General features: G+C 42.2%; 3 protein-coding genes across 5 annotated transcripts in view; 2 read left to right on the top strand and 1 right to left on the bottom strand.

Annotated features, from left to right (window-relative positions):
• Positions 1–800, top strand: part of Gon7 (GON7 subunit of KEOPS complex) — a 5,764-nt gene extending 4,964 nt beyond the window's left edge. The window contains exon 2 of the mRNA XM_031355526.1: positions 308–800. Coding sequence (XP_031211386.1) covers positions 308–399 — 92 coding nt within the window. The 3' untranslated portion in view covers positions 400–800. The remainder of the gene's footprint in view (positions 1–307) is intronic.
• Positions 1–12,872, top strand: part of Moap1 (modulator of apoptosis 1) — a 17,684-nt gene extending 4,812 nt beyond the window's left edge. The window contains exons 1-2 of one of the 2 annotated variants that reach the window (XM_031355522.1): positions 10,911–11,043; positions 11,198–12,866. In XM_031355522.1, coding sequence (XP_031211382.1) covers positions 11,313–12,371 — 1,059 coding nt within the window. In that variant the 5' untranslated portion in view covers positions 10,911–11,043; positions 11,198–11,312 and the 3' untranslated portion in view covers positions 12,372–12,866. Of the gene's footprint in view, positions 1–10,910; positions 11,044–11,197 lie in introns of those variants that run through there. The other variant, XM_031355521.1, reaches the window with a different exon arrangement.
• Positions 9,139–10,875, bottom strand: Tmem251 (transmembrane protein 251). 2 transcript variants are annotated; one of them, XM_031355523.1, is made up of 3 exons: positions 10,786–10,835; positions 10,367–10,461; positions 9,139–9,934 (listed from the first exon to the last, which is right to left on the bottom strand). In XM_031355523.1, exons 2-3 carry the CDS (start codon positions 10,444–10,446, stop codon positions 9,523–9,525), a joined length of 492 nt encoding a protein of 163 aa, XP_031211383.1. In that variant the 5' UTR covers positions 10,447–10,461; positions 10,786–10,835; the 3' UTR covers positions 9,139–9,522. The 2 variants fall into 2 exon arrangements, with proteins under 2 accessions (XP_031211383.1, XP_031211384.1); XM_031355524.1 differs by lacking the exon at positions 10,367–10,461 and having other exon boundaries at positions 10,786–10,875.

Genomic DNA, 12,872 nt, shown 5'->3' with positions numbered 1-12,872 from the left:
CTATCACACTCAAATTCCTGAAGTTTTTAAAAATTCAGTTGTATGTATATGGGTAGCATATTGCATATGTAAGATGGGGTCTCTCCTTTTAATGGGGTCAAGGGATTGACCACAGGTCGCCAAACTTGTACTGCATTCACTATGACCCACTGAGCAATCCCACTGGCTCCTGGCATTTATAAAATGTAAGGTATGTGTGGTTTTTTAGTCCCCAAAGGGAAATGGTCTCATATCAGTCACTTTACCTAGTTGTGTTTCTTTCTTCCACTAAACATAATATCATACAACAAACATTTATTTTTAAAAGGTGATGATGAAGATGATGCAGAAGATGAAAATGACACTGATAGAGCTAACTCAGATGAACCATCTGCAAAACGTCCAAAACCAGCACCTTAACCGTAGCTTTTAGGAAATTCAGACTGCTACTAGGTTGAGTGAGATGATGTATACATGTAAACACAGTTCATTCAAAGGCTGAGGCAGGAGAATTGAAAGTTGGAGGCCAGCTTGTGTGCTACATGTCAAGACCTTGCCTCAAAAAAAAAAAAAAAAAAAAAAAAAACCCACCAAGCCAGCAGAGGCTGCTGTTTCTTCACCTGCTTGAACTTACAGAAGACCTGCGCTCTAGCTGGGAAACTCATTTCTTTCTTTGATTGGAACAAGTTCGTCGCAGAGCAAACTTCCTTATTTCTAAACAAAGAAAAAAACAACAAATGTTTGGGAATGAACTCTTGTTTTCTCATCCTAAAAGAAAATGGAACCATTCATAGTGGATGAAATCTAAATTGGCAAGTGAATTTTTATGTTTGCTTTTCTCTCTTTTTTTTTTTTTTTAAGATTTATTTATTTTATGTGTATGAGTACACTGTAGCTGTACAGATGGCCATGAGCCATCATGTGGCTGCTGGGAATTGAACTCAGGACGGGCTGCTCGCTCCAGCCCTGCTGTCTTCAGACGCACCAGAAGAGGGCATCAGATCTTATATTACCAGTGGTTGTGAGCCACCATGTGGTTGCTGGGATCCAAACTCAGGACCTTTGGAAGAGCAGTCAGTGCTCTTACCCGACGAGCCATCCCGCCAGCCCTGTTTTTCTCTTTTAAAATGATCGATGAATCAAATGGTGTGTGTCTACATCTTTCAGTGTTTATAAAAGCTGCTTGTCATAGTTCATAGGCAATTAATATTTGAAAAAATTAATAAGAGAAATATGATTTGTGTGTATACATATACATCTGTACAAGTATAGTTTTGAGGCCCAAGTCAATAAAATACATTGATTGTAACATATATTTCCTGTAGCCATTTTTTTTTTAAGTTTTAGTCAAAAGGAAACTGTTGAATAGTTTAGAAATATATTGTATGTGTTCATTTTCTGCTGTTTATCAGTGGAGTCAGAGTCGATTTTTTTTATTTACAGGGCATCTTTCCTAATTTTGACACTTGAAATGTAAAATATATCTAATGAAATTAGAATAATTCTTTTAATTATATCTGTTTTGTTTTGAGGCTGGGTCTTGTTATGTATGTGGTCTAAACTGGTCTGGAATTTGCTACATAGCCTACCTGGCTTTGAACTTTTAATGTCTTCTGAGTATTAGGGATCACATGTACACAACCATGCCTGGCTTTTTGTTGTTTTGACACAAGGCTGTGTGCTGAAGCTGATCTGGAACTCCCTAGATGTAGCCCAGCCTGTCCTCAAACCTCTCATCTCTCTGCTTGTCACCACTTGGGTGCTGGGATTACAGAGATATTCGGGGCTTCGAAGGCTCTTAGGTGCAACAGAGTATAATGGCTTAGTTCAGAGAGTAATTACTCAATCTCAGAATAATTACTTGCCTCAGGTTACAAAGCCAACCATTGGCCTGGTCTTTATTTATATATATAGTTTTTGAGGCTGGAGATATATGCCTTGGTGGTAGAATGCTTGTCTAATATACGCAAGTCACTGGGTTTGCATCGTTACCTTAAAATGAAAATGAAAACACTCTTTGGGACTAGAAATGGGTTCTGTGGTAGATCATTTGCTCTGTTTTAAGTTTTGTTTTGTTTTGTTTTTTAATTTGAAGGGGGAGAATTTCTCTGTGAATTCCTGGCTATTCTAGAACTCACTTGGTAGACCAGACTGGCCTCAAACTCAATAAGTCTGCCTGCCTCTGCCTTATAAGTGCTGGGATTAAAACCATCCATGCACCACTACCGCCCAGATTTATTTATTTATTTTTATTTATTATTTATTTATTTTGGTTTTTTCAAGACAGGGTTTCTCTGTATAGCCCTGGCTGTCCTGGAACTCAACTCTGTAGACCAGGCTGGCCTCAAACTCAAACCTGCCTCTGCCTCCCCAGTGCTGGGATTAAAGGCATGTGCCACCACTGCCCAGCTCTTTTTTTCTTTCTTTCTTTTTTTCTTTCTTTCTTTCTCTTTTTAAAGACAGTCTCACAACTTACCCCAGCTAGCCTAGAACTTGTTTCTTAATTACATATATACTAATATCTGAAATTCCAGATGATGTTACTGAAGATACTCAGTTTACACACTTTACATTTTAAGATTTATTTATTTATTTATTGTATGTAAGTACCCTGTAACTGTCTTCAGACACACCAGAAGAGGGCATCAGATCTCATTATGGATGGTTTTGAGCCACCATGTGGTTGCTGGGACTTGAACTCAAGACCTTTGGAAAAGCAGTCAATGTGCTTATGTTTTGCTTGGAGTACAGCATTCCACCAAGCACTCTTAGGTAATTCAAACAATTTCAACTAGGAAAAATTATAAATGGCCGGATATTCTTGTTTAATGATGTTTCTAATATTAAGTTAACTTATAATTCTATAATTACATAATCCTTTAAAAAAAACTTGCCTGTATATAATTTAAAATAGTATATTTTAAATAGTTTAAATTGAGGGAGCTGCAGAGATGGTTCAGCAGTTAAGAGCACTGGCTGCTCATGCAAGAGGACCTGGGTTCAGTTCCCAGTATCCATATGGTGATTCACAACCCTCTGTAACTCCAGTCCTAGGGACCTGACTCCCTTATATTAGTGCACAGATACATGCAGGGTAAAAATAGTTTCAAATGACAGTTCAATTTGCTCCTAATTTTTTTACATTTCCTTTGTTTACTGAATTTATTATAAAGACATTTCAATATAGTATTTGTGCTTCTATAATGTTTGAGGTTCTGGGCTATAGGTTTGATGGATCTCTTACTCAGCTTTAATACTCATTCCAATATTCTTGCTAAAATTACCCAGATACAAGCAGAACAATGCTACCTTTTGAAACAGCTCCAACTTCTTACTTTTGTACTGGAAAGTCAACCCTCACATTTCCACCTAAAAATAAGCCTATCAAGAGCCTTAGATGAATAATCTAAAAGGTGAAACAAGAAATTCTTGCAAGAGATGTATCTGTTTAAAAGTGCCTAAACAGAATTTGTTATTTTAATACTATAACTCTAGGGCCCAGATCCACATATAGGTCATAATAGTTTGGCTGTGGTATTAGGGCAGTTAAAACACCAGTAAAGAACTTACCATGGATAAAAACACAGGGGGGGCATAGCCAAGCACACCTACAGTCTCACCACTTGGGAGGCAAGGCAAGGATTTGAAGTGCTGCCACCCTTTCTCGGCCGGGTGTGCCCTCATTTTTTTTCCTAACAGGTTCTCTGTATGTAGCCCTGGCTGACCAAAAATTGTATAGATCAGGCTAGCCTGAAGTCTCAGAGATCTGCCTGCCTGTCTCCCCCTGGTCCTCAGTATTGGGCATAAAAGTGTGTAGTGCTGTGCATGGTGCTGCTTTCAATCTAAGCATCTTCTCCAGGGTGTATATAAGTTTTTTAAAGAAGACCTGTACCCCCTCTCCCTCTTGAAACTTGCATATAGGTTAGGAGAACTGGGCCAAGTATTCTCAACTGATGTCTATGCCTAGGCTTAATCTTGAAAACAATTGTTTAACAATTGTCCAAGTATAAGGATGTCATAAGAATACTGTAACTAAGCCAGGCAGTGGTGGCACATGCCTTTAGTCCCAGCACTTGGAAGGCAGAGGCAGGCAGATTTCTGAGTTCAAGGCCAGCCTGGTCTATAGCGTGAGTTCCAGAACAGCCAGGGCTTCACAGAGAAACTCTGTCTTGAAAATCAAATAAAAGGCCGGGCGGTGGTGGCGCACGCCTTTAATCCCAGCACTTGGGAGGCAGAGGCAGGCAGATTTCTGAGTTCAAGGCCAGCCTGGTCTACACAGTGAGTTCCAGGACAGCCAGGGCTATACAGAGAAACCCTGTCTCGAAAAACAAAAAAACAAAAAACAAAAAAACAAAACGAAAATCAAATAAAAATGAAAACATATTCTAGTGACTCTGGGACCTTAGGGATAAGAGTTGCTCTCTTTAAAGTTGGAGTCTATGAAACAGTGAATTCTAGAAATAAACTGTTTATAGCTTAAAAAGTAGCAGCTCACATTGGGATATCAATAGGCCACTGGAGTGTAGTTTTAAATAGAATTACTCTGGCCAAAAACCTGGTAGAGATAGTTTTTTATGAGTTCTTTCTGGATACATGGTACTGCCTTGAACATCGGTGACTGGAATTGTATTATATAGTACTAATAGCCATTGCACTTTGTACTTGTTAGGTGGCCTATGAAACTCTAATATTCATGCCTGAAACATATATTGAGAGCTCTAGCCAAGCACTTAATAAAAACCTTGTATATAAAAAATTCTAAGACAACGGATGTAACAAAAATACATTGAGGGACAGTTGAAATCTTGGCGTTGAAGAGAAAAATCACTAAATCCTGAGATCTGAAAGAGTTGGATTAAACTGGAACACATGACAGATTAGGCTACATACTTAATAATAAATATTAGCTTTTGACTTTGTTCTCTAAGGAGAGAGAGCTAGATTCATTTTTACAGTATGGTAAGAGAAGTATATGTTCATAAGTACATACTGAGCATCTGCTGTGTGCCGGTTACTGTTGTAAGCATACGGGCCATCACAATACATGATAAAAATCCAAAATTTTGAGGAAATATACATGTGATCATGTGAGGATAGGTAAGTACTGTGGGGAAAAGTAACACTGGGATGAATGCTTGCTTTCAGTAAGTAGGGTCTCAAGAGGGTGACATTTGAGTTTGAAGAAAACACAGATGAGGCATGGAGGGAAGCTTTATGACATTTCTGAAATGGTCCAAAGTCAAGACCAGGGGAACCCAGTAAGGAAGCACATGTCTGTAGCACTCTGGAGGCAGAGGTAGGATCATCCTGAGTTGCATAGTGTGAGGCTTGTCAGAAGAGGAAAAAAGAAAAGATTAATGTGCTCGGAGTGGAATTGAGCAGAAAGAACAGTAGGAAATGACATAAAGGTATAGGATGCTGATATAGGACTTTTCTCTGTGTGTTCCCTGGCTATCCTGGAACTCCATCTGTAGACCAGGCTGGCCTCACTCAGAGATCTGGCTGCCTCTGCCTCCTGAGTGCTGGGATCAAAAGTGTGAGACAGCAGACCTGAACCAAGATAGGACCTTGAACTTGTAGATAAAGTTGTCCTTGAACTCTGGCCCTCCTGCTTCTTCTGAAGTGCTGGAATCATAAGCATATGGCACAATTGGTACTAGACTTGAAAAACAGGTTTTGATAGGTTTACTTTGGCAGCTTGGTTTTAGACAGGTTAAATTTCATGAGTTTGCTAGTAAATATATGATGAAGTGTAAGCAGGCAATGAAGTGTAGTGATTGCATGCAAGTGATCCCAGCTGCTGGGGAGGTTGAGGGAAGAGGACCAAGTTCAAGACCATCTTGGATAACCTAGTGAGATTCCACTTCAGAAAAAAAGACAAGTAGGTGGTGGATATTCAAGTGAAACTCTGGAGAAGGGTACTTAAAACCACAGGACTGGATGACAGAAACCTAAGAAGAAAGAACTGGAGCACACCAACAGAATTGGAGGAGATCTCCAAGGAGAATCCCTCAAGCAGCAGCAAGCAGCTATGAGGAAGAAGAAAAACCAGAGAATTGTCTAGAACTGGGCTACTAAATACATGAAGCTAGTGGCCACATGTGGCTGCTCCTCTTGGTTTGTGACTTCTGAAGTACAGGGCATGAAGGAACATCCTAGATAGTGCTAACCCAAAAACCAGCTGAAGAATATATGTCAAGGGTCAGAGCACCAGAAACTCCTTAAAAAGTAACTCAAGAATCCAGACCTGGTGGTTGAGTTGAGTGTTAGTCACCAGTGACTCTGGACTCACTGATGAAACTGAGCAGCTTTGGGAGAGTGGGAGAGGAATGTTCAGAACAACACAGGGAGGATTTAATATGAGGAAATGTAGACAAAATTTGTAAATGGCTCGAGTGAACTTTCTGGAGAACATTTTCTGATTCTGTTCCAAAGATAAACACAGCTCCAATACTTGAATCTTCAGTAAATGCTACATTAAAACCCTGTGGGCCAACTCTTTGAACCTTAGCAGAAGCATCTGAAAAACATTTAAGACAAAAAGGGCTGAACCCACCTCCATGGACCTTGTCATTGTGTGTGAGGTTTGTGGGGTTTAACACTAACGCATGGTGACTTCCAACCACAGTCCAAAGCTATCTAGGACTTTATGTGTGAGAGGATTCGTAACATGGTAGTGAACTCTTAATGAAGTCTCACATAGTCACTCCTGCCAGGAATTTAGGAAAAGACTAGCCCTACCCATTTGGTACAAGCATACGCATTTGTCACAAGAGCAGTGACTTATATGAGCACTTTATCTCATGACTCCACCAAAGAAAAGCTTTGTGTTCCTTAAAAAGATTGTAAAATAGAATCAGGTTCTATACTTCAGGGGATTTTTACTTTAAAATTAATGACATCTAAGTAAAAAATGTGTACTAGCAAAAAAAGTGCCATAGACATTTCTGCAGCTAATCTGTTTCCTGTTCCCACACTTTTGAAAACCTAAAGTATATCAGTGAAAAAACTGCACTGGGATTGTTTCATTTCAGGTATGATTGTAAATAAAATGACAGTGGCACTGCTAGTAAAGTGTTTGCAAAATTGCTTGTTTGCAAGAACACATATTTTGGTTTCTTAAAGAGAATTAGAGGGAGCCAAGAAATTTGGTCCAGTGGAGACTGGGATCCCTGGAGACTTGGTTTGCTCCAGGCCAGTGAGAAAGACCCTATCTCCAAAATCTGACATCTGAGAAAATACACCCATGCTTGTCCTATGCCCTCCATATATACACTATGGCCCCCAACCTCACATTTGTACAGAGATAAGTGAATATAATTTTTTAAAGAGCAGATAAAAAGGAATCGGTAGTTTTTCCATAAGTACAGAGATGGAATCTGAAGCCAGATAGATATTCTGGGTTCAAATTTTGCTTTGTCTGATTTTTTGTTGTTGTTTTGAGGCAGGGTTTCACTATGTAGCTGACTGTCCTAGAACTCACTACATAGACTAGATTTACAGAGATCCACCTGCCTCTGCCCCAATGCTGGATTATAGGAATGTGCCACCACTCCCTGCCTATGGCTTTTAGCTTGGCTTTTCCAGTTACCCTGTCCATGGACAGGTTATTCTTGAATGCTTCCGAGTCTTGTCAAATGGCACTCGTGCCAGTAGTAACAGCTGCCTTAGTATTGGAGTAGAGTTGGTGTAGAATACTTGTTAAAACATTTCTGCAGCCTGCATATTAGAAGATGCACCTGGTTCAGACATAATACTATATCCTAGCAAAAGATGTGTTATTTCAGCAACAAAACTGAGTTGGTTTTTGAGGTTGGGGGTTTTGGTTTTTGTTTTATGGGGGTTGGTTTGTTTGACAACAGGGTCTGTCTTTGTAGCTCTGGCTGTCTTGGAACTTTTCATGTAGACCAGGCTAGCCTCCAGCTCAAAGAATTCGACTCTCTCTGCCTCTCAAGTGCTGGGATCAAGGGCATGGGCCACCACTAGGAGTTCATAAAGTAGATTCTGATGCTTTTGAGGTAGTTTTGTCTTTTAAGATTTAAGCTTGAGCCAGGCATGGTGTGTCAGAGGCACATCTTTTCCTTTAGCCCCTAACTCTGGGAGGAGGTATGTGGATCTCTGAGTTCAAGGCCAACCTGGTCTACATAGCCAGAACATAAGTCAGGACAGCAAGAAAATTTAAAAAAAAATTTTTTTTTTAATTTTGCCATGGAATCTTAGCCTCTTTGTTCAAATACAGCATTTAGTGAGGTTGCTGAAAACCTTTAGGACTATCTTATAGCACATTGGTTAAGAGTTGGCTAGTATGTGTGAGGGTGTGAGTTTGATCTTTAGCACCACAAAAAGCTAGCATATGGTACAGTTTGAGAAAAAAACTTCACTAAAATTCATTTTCATTTTTGGTATGAGGTAAATAGTTGACGTTTGTACACAGCATGGGATGTTGTGTCAGTGGTGAGGAATTGCATCAGGTAGTGCTGCTCTCATTCATAGGGTTGTTCTATTCACAGCAAAGCCAGGGTTATTAAAACTGTGTGAAATGTGTTAATACTACTGTCACGGGATACCCCGATTTCATCCAGAAAAGGAACAATCTCTCTTTAGTGATCTGTGCTGATACACCTGGTGTCTGTGTTATTTCTAGACTTCAACAATTTCAACTATTCAGTTCCTACATAGTTTTTCAAAGACCTATAGATTAGTGATTTAGATAGCCATTATCCAAAAAAGAAAAGAACAAATTCTGTATATCTAAATAGCTATCATCATGGCTGGAAATGTATTTCAGTGGTAAAAGTACAAAAGGCAGTGGGTTAGTGGTAGCACAAACCTTTAATCCCAATTGTCTAGAGGCTGGGGCAGGCAAGAGTTTGAAGCTAGCCTGGTCTACGGGGCAAGTCCCAGGACAGCCTGGTCTACAGGGCAAGTCCCAGGACAGGCAGGGCTACATAGAGTTACTGTCTTGAAAAACACAAAAGAAGCACAAAGGGCTTGGATTCAATCCCCAGCACTCTCCTCTATCTACCCACCTCCCCGCAAAAACAGAAAGGTGGTAGCCACCTCAGTAATTTTCTACCAATACCTTGTAAACTGAAAGCAAGCAAGCAGTAGTTCCAACAGGATTAACGTCTTAGTCAAAATTTAAAGCAAGCAAAGTAATTGTATAAAATTTAAATTTTATGATCATGGTCAAACCTTTTTTACATTTAACACAATGGAAATATTCATTGTTTTCCCCAACGGAAAAATTTCTGATTCATACTATGTTGCACATAGAATAGAAATAAAAAAAATTCAGGTACTTATTCAAGTTTCTAAAGACTGCAAATTACAAGCCACTATTTTACTTCCAAAATCTGAAGTCATCAACATGATTCTGTAGTACTATATTTCAGGCTTTACCTAAAAAGTCATTATTCAGATAAAGTAGTCAAAGTCTCTGTTCCACCACAACTTCCTGAGACCTGTGGAGAAACTGCAGTCTTGTGGTCAGCCACTATACAGTACTGGCAGTCTTGCAATAAGGGAAAACGGTGATGGGTTTTATGTGTCAATCAGTTGTAGTCTGCTGATCTGATTAGAAGCCTTGACAAATGCCTGGTGACGATTGCAGATAACTGCCAAGCATATGGGGATAATACAGTAGCCCACCGTTTTGGGATCCGCTCTGGTACAAGAATAAAGGAACAAAAACATCTGTATGTAAGGTATCAAGAAAATAACTGTCCACAACCAAAAGGGCAGGGAAAGTAATCGAGCTTTCAAGGAGTGTGTCCATGTGGTTCCTTCCCGAGGCTCCTCAGGGTGCTGCTGAATGTGTTCCAAAGCCAACCTGTTGTAAGTTTCATTGATCTCAAAAACATAATAAAACGCTGCTGCACTTGCTAGCAAATACAGTCCCACTCCAATCCATCCCATCCGCTGACGGAAGTTCATCATTCTCCATGCTCTGTGCCTTCAATGCAAACAGAAAAATTATAGTTAGGGTCTAGAAATGTTGCCATGGCAACTATTCCAAGTGCACTTGATTTAAATTCAAGAGTTCTGAAAAGCACGAGCATTTTAAGATTTGACAGCTGTAAACAACTTACAGGTGGTTTTATATAACAATTGTGAGCACATAAAAATACTGGTTTCAGTATATACTGAGTGCTGTTATTTATGTGCACCCCACAGAGTGAATGAGTCATCACTTCTTGCTTGAGTAGACCCAGTACCCCTTCGTTTCAGATAATGAAACATCTAGTTTCCCCACAGGACATTGCACTTGAGGGTTGAAATGCTTTCTGGCTTAACACTATTATTTCAGACATGGGCACTGGGTTGGGTTCTACTCGTTAAACCAACATCGGAGTCCCCAAGTTAAGAAGGTAACTCAGACACTTACAGTGGTCCCGAAAATCTTCCTGTTCCCCCTGCAAGCGTGCAAGAGTCACTCAGTTCTGAGTAGTCAGGTGCCTTTGGCATTTCAGAACCAGCCACCTTAAGAGAAAAGCTCTGGGTCGCACGGCTGAAGAAGGTGAGCGCGGCCGGCGGGAGCACGAGCTAGTAGTGATTAAGCCCAGCGTGACCAGACCACGGCTGGTCACGCGGCGGCGGGCCCAGTCGCCCTCTGGAGCCCCAGGCGGGGGAACCACCTGGAGATGCCTGGCCGGCCACCGGACCTCTGGGCCCGCCCCCCACGGCACCCGCCGCCGAGCCTGAGCTGGGCAGTGGCACCAGGCCTGGCCTGGTGAACCCCGGGCTCGGCTCCAGGCTGGACGCCGGGCCAGCCTGACAGCCAAGCTGAGCAGCCCCGGGTCTCACCTTCCTGTCCTGAGTGGCCCGCCCGCTCGCAGTCCCGGATACCGCCGCAGTCAGAGCTTCCGTCTTGGGCCGGAAGCGCGCGCCTGCCTCGTGATGTCATGCTGCCTACTGCGCGCCGCCTCCGGAGGCGGTTGTCTGCTGCCTGAGGCGTTTGCCGCCGTCCTTCTGCCGTCGGCCGGGAGGCGGGCGCGGAGAGCCGGTGTCCCCCATCGCCCCACTGCGGACTTGATCCCCTGGTCTCTCCTAAAGCCCACAAAGGTCAGACGCCCTCTCCGGGACCCGAACGATGCATCTATGGGCAGGTGGACCGCAGGCCTGGTGGCGTTGGTCTATGGGAGGCGGAGGCGGGTGGGCGGAGGAACTGCTCGGGAATCAGACAGGGTTAACTTACACAGATGCTCTGTTTTCTCAGGCTCCCGGACCTCTGCGTGTTGAAGAGACGAGCACGCACATCACTGTGAGCGGCGGTGGTGGTGGTGGCGGCGGCGGCGCCCTGGTCGCATTAAGATTTAAATACTCTGAGCACCATGACACTGAGACTTCTAGAAGACTGGTGCAGGGGGATGGACATGAACCCTAGGAAAGCACTATTGGTTGCCGGCATCCCACCGACCTGCGGAGTGCCAGATATCGAGGAGGCCCTGCAGGCTGGCCTTGCTCCCTTAGGGGAACACAGACTGCTTGGGAGGATGTTCAGGAGGGATGAGAACAAGAATGTAGCCTTGATTGGGCTTACAGTAGACACTGGCAGTGCCCTAGTCCCCAAGGAGATACCTGCAAAGGGAGGTGTCTGGAGAGTGATCTTTAAGCCTCCTGATGCTGATGGTGACTTTCTGTGCAGATTAAATGAGTTTTTAAAGGGAGAGGGCATGACGATGGGTGAATTAACTAGAGTTCTTGGGAATCGGAATGACCCTCTCAGCCCAGACCAGGGCATAATGATCCCTGAAATTCGAGCACCCATGTTAGCACAGGCATTAGATGAGGCCCTTAAGCCTACCCTGCAGTATCTGAGGTACAAAAGGCTAAGTGTGTTCTCAGGCAGGGATCCTCCAGGACCAGGTGAGGAAGAATTTGAATCTTGGATGTTTCATACTTCCCAAGTAATGAAAACATGGCAGGTGTCAGATGTAGAGAAAAGAAGGCGGTTGATAGAGAGCCTTAGAGGTCCAGCATTTGAAATTATTCGAGTCCTCAAGATAAACAACCCCTTCATTACAGTTGCAGAATGCCTGAAGACACTTGAGACAATATTTGGGATTGTTGATAATCCTAGAGCATTGCAGGTTAAATACCTTACTACTTACCAGAAGGATGATGAAAAACTGTCTGCCTATGTTCTAAGGTTGGAGCCTTTATTACAGAAGCTGGTTCAGAAAGGAGCAATTGAGAAAGAAGTTGTGAATCAGGCCCGGCTAGACCAGGTCATTGCTGGGGCAGTCCACAAGTCAGTTCGAAGAGAGCTTGGACTGCCAGAGGGTAGCCCAGCCCCAGGCTTACTGCAATTGCTAACACTGATAAAAGATAAGGAGGCAGCAGAGGAAGAGGCCCTTCTTCAGGCCGAATTAGAAGGCTATTTCACTTGACCCAAGACCCAAGGCAGTCATGAGCAGAACAAGATGGAGGAGCTCATGGCAGTCATCAGTCCCCCACTTTGTGCTGCCAAACCAACTCACCCTTTGTTGTGTTGTTCATCCTACTGAATGTCTCCCCAATGTTTTACTGATATAAATGATGTCATTCTACACTGACAATAATTTAAATGAAAAGATCATTCTGCTAGTACAGTGTTCCAGGAATTAGTCATATGTGATGGTGCTGTCCGTTATCAGTAGTTTTCAAGTGTTGCTCACATTTATGCTGAAGACCCTGAGCCAAGGCTGGCTAAGATATTTAAGGTTTCTTTTATTACAAATCAGTTGTTGATTGAAGCACAACTGAATGCTGTGGTCAGTTATACAACTATTTTTAGGTTTGTGATGTATCTAATGTGTTGCCAAAGGGTCTGCTTCTAAATATCATTTTCTTGGAATCATAAATAAATGATAATAAAATTATCTTTGTATACATTGTATACTACATTTGAA

This window comes from Mastomys coucha, unplaced genomic scaffold (assembly GCF_008632895.1).
Source record: "Mastomys coucha isolate ucsf_1 unplaced genomic scaffold, UCSF_Mcou_1 pScaffold6, whole genome shotgun sequence".
NCBI lineage: Eukaryota > Metazoa > Chordata > Mammalia > Rodentia > Muridae > Mastomys > Mastomys coucha.
Note: the sequence above shows the minus strand (reverse complement) of the source record. Positions and strands in the feature narration are given on the sequence as shown.

Bases quoted from the DNA above. Each gene is read 5' to 3' on its own strand.
- Tmem251 (XM_031355523.1), bottom strand. From the start codon at position 10,446: ATGCCAAAGGCACCTGACTACTCAGAACTGAGTGACTCTTGCACGCTT. The intron at 9,935-10,366 runs GTAAGTGTCTGA...TTTGCATTGAAG, and splicing joins GGAAGATTTTCGGGACCACT to GCACAGAGCATGGAGAATGA.